Below are 3,173 nucleotides of genomic sequence, written 5' to 3'. Positions count from 1 at the left end.
GAACCTCTCTTATAGCTGCTTAGTTACTTGGATGAACCTCTCTTATAGCTGTTTAGTTACTTGGAGTCTTACACCACTCATGCTCAACCATCTAACATAACGGTCAGTCTTACACCACTCATGTTCAACCATCTAACATAACGGTCAGTCTTACACCACTCATGTTCAACCATCTAATATAATGGTCAGTCTTACACCACTCATGTTCAACCATCTAACATAACGGTCAGTCTTACACCACTCATGTTCAACCATCTAATATAATGGTCAGTCTTACACCATTCATGTTCAACCATCTAATATAACGGTCAGTCTTTCTTCACTCATGTTCAACCATCTAATATAACGGTTAGTCTTACACCACTCATGTTCAACCATCTAATATAACGGTCAGTTTTACACCACTCATGTTCAACCATCTAATATAACGGTCAATCTTACACTACTCATGTTCAACCATCTAACATAACAGTCAGTCTTACACCACTCATGTTCAACCATCTAATATAACGGTCAGTTTTACACCCCTCATGTTCAACCATCTAACATAACGGTCAGTCTTCACCACTCATGTTCAACCATCTAATATAACGGTCAGTTTTACACCACTCATGTTCAACCATCTAATATAACGGTCAGTTTTACACCACTCGTGTTGTTGATCATCTATTAGTTATATCTCTTTATAATCAAAATACTGATAACACTTTCTAAGACGAATGAATACGTATACAAAATAAAGTCATTGATTGTGAAGTGGTAATGTTTAGAATGACATTCTTTGTAAATCGCTGGACCCATAATTACATCGTTATAAATAAACGCATTATAACTGACCCAACTTTAAGGCTCCATTATATCCTGCATTAATTCCCTAGAAAGAGACGCAAAATTGAAGCTGTATTGACCATGGAAAGGTGATAAAAGAGTTTAATACAGTTTTCGGTCAACAGTTGCTAGGTTTGTTTCCTTAGTGCTGATTCGATCAAAAGCTTTATAATGTCTGATTTGCAGTAAAAGCGTCAGAAACCTCTTAAAAAGTAAAATCATATTAACGATTATTGTCTAAATAAATCAACCACCATTGTGTCAATAAATCAACCACCATTGTCTAAATAAATCAACCACCATTGTGTCAATAAATCAACCATCATTGTCTCAATACATCACCCACTATGGTCTCAATAAATCAACCATCATTGTCTCAATAAATCACCCACTATTGTCTCAATACATCACCCACAATTGTCTCAATAAATCAACCATTATTGTCCCTCTAGTTACTGTAACCATCTTCAACAAACTTCACTTTAAATATGATATATTTTATCACTTATACAGCCCAGACTGTCCAGGTTAGACGATCACACCAAACCTTTCAGTATCTTGCTTGTGTTCTGTCACCATTTAAAACAAAGCCTTGATATAAGCGGTTTAGTATCTCAACAATCACTTTTCATGTAATCAATTACAACAAATATTGAGTAGCACAAAAGTAGAAATGAAAACACTTTTCTTCGTAAAACTGAAGCTATAACTGTCTTTAAGAGGAGTAGTAGCCATCAGAGTAAGAGATTCATTCTAGGTGGAGCTGGAGCTTTTAAAGAAACTAATTTGTATTCGTTCTACGCGGATCTGGAGCTATAGATTCGCTGTTCTTGGAGTTAGAGCTATCAAATTAACAAACTCGTTGTACACTGAACTGAATTATTTATTCGACAAAATCGTTCTGTCTAATTAGATGTATTCTCTAGGGTGTTACCATTCGGAATGAGGGTGAGATTAAGAACGTTGTACCTAGGCTCTGACTTTTCATTAACAAAACAATTTCTTTCTGGATCTAGAGACAAATGTACAATGAACGTGGCTGTGGTAATGAATTCAGAGCTTCTCATGAACTGACGTCCTAAGTGTGGTTTCTGGAAAATAATTCGCTCGCTTCGTTTGATCAGGTTTCTAGAGAAATCATCTTTTCTTATGAAGCATGTTTGGTGTGATTCTATTGTGTGGGGAACCTTCTCTAGTGAGGTTGGAGTTTGAAAGAAAATCCTATACTGCTTCACAAGCTTTGAATTTTCCTTGTGCACCTCCTATCACAGTGAGGCACCTTTGATTCATGAGTTAACAGCTTCTATACAATTTAAACCTTAATGAAGAATTCTTCAGAATTATTTGTGGTCTTATTACCTTTTAAAAGTCATGTGAAACGATTTTTTTGTTCTAAGCCACGTTAGGCTTAAAGTTAGCAGTTTATGCATTTCTTGGGAGGGATCGATCATAGATACCGTTACTAGACACTTGGACAGCACAGATACCGTTACTAGACACTTGGACAGCACAGATACCGTTACTAGACACTTGGACAGCACAGATACCGTTACTAGACACTTGTACAGTACAGATACCGTTACTAGACACTTGGACAGCACAGATACCGTTACTAGACACTTGTACAGCATAGACACCGTTACTAGACACTTGTACAGTACAGATACCGTTACTAGACACTTGGACAGCACAGATACCGTTACTAGACACTTGGGCAGCATAGATACCGTTACTGGACATTTGGACAGCACAGATACTGTTACTAGACGCTTGGACAGCACAGATACCGTTACTAGACACTTGTACAGTACAGATACCGTTACTAGACACTTGGACAGCATAGATACCGTTACTAGACACTTGGACAGCACAGATACCGTTACTAGACACTTGGACAGCACAGATACCGTTACTAGACACTTGGATAGCATAGACACCGTTACTAGACACTTGTACAGTACAGATACCGTTACTAGACACTTGGACAGCACAGATACCGTTACTAGACACTTGGATAGCATAGACACCGTTACTAGACACTTGTACAGTACAGATACCGTTACTAGACACTTGGACAGTACAGATACCGTTACTAGACACTTGGGCAGTGTAGAAAGTGGTCAACGTCCGAATTTCTAGCGCTTAGCAATATATCACGTCAGTAAAATTAGAAAAGAATAAGGACGTTCTTGTAACATGAAAAAATTTCAACCTCAGAGAATCTGAAAATATTCAGGTATTATTAATATCGTTTTGAATCTGAAAATATTCAGGTATTATTAATATTGTTTTGAATCTGAAAATATTCAGGTATTATTAACATTGTTTTGAATCTGAAAATATTC

The 3,173-nt window shown here is 37.0% G+C and overlaps 1 protein-coding gene across 1 annotated transcript in view; it reads right to left on the bottom strand.

The window, feature by feature from the left end:
- Nucleotides 1-930: 930 nt before the first annotated feature.
- LOC111083034 overlaps nt 931-3,173 on the bottom strand; it is a 20,561-nt gene continuing 18,318 nt past the window's right edge. The window contains exon 3 of the mRNA XM_022379240.1: nt 931-1,032. Within this exon, the coding sequence (XP_022234948.1) occupies nt 931-1,032 (102 nt within the window). The remainder of the gene's footprint in view (nt 1,033-3,173) is intronic.

This window comes from Limulus polyphemus, unplaced genomic scaffold (genome assembly GCF_000517525.1).
Source record: "Limulus polyphemus unplaced genomic scaffold, Limulus_polyphemus-2.1.2 Scaffold7973, whole genome shotgun sequence".
NCBI lineage: Eukaryota > Metazoa > Arthropoda > Merostomata > Xiphosura > Limulidae > Limulus > Limulus polyphemus.
The sequence above is the reverse complement of the archived record's forward strand: the minus strand, read 5'-3'. Positions and strand labels throughout refer to the sequence as shown.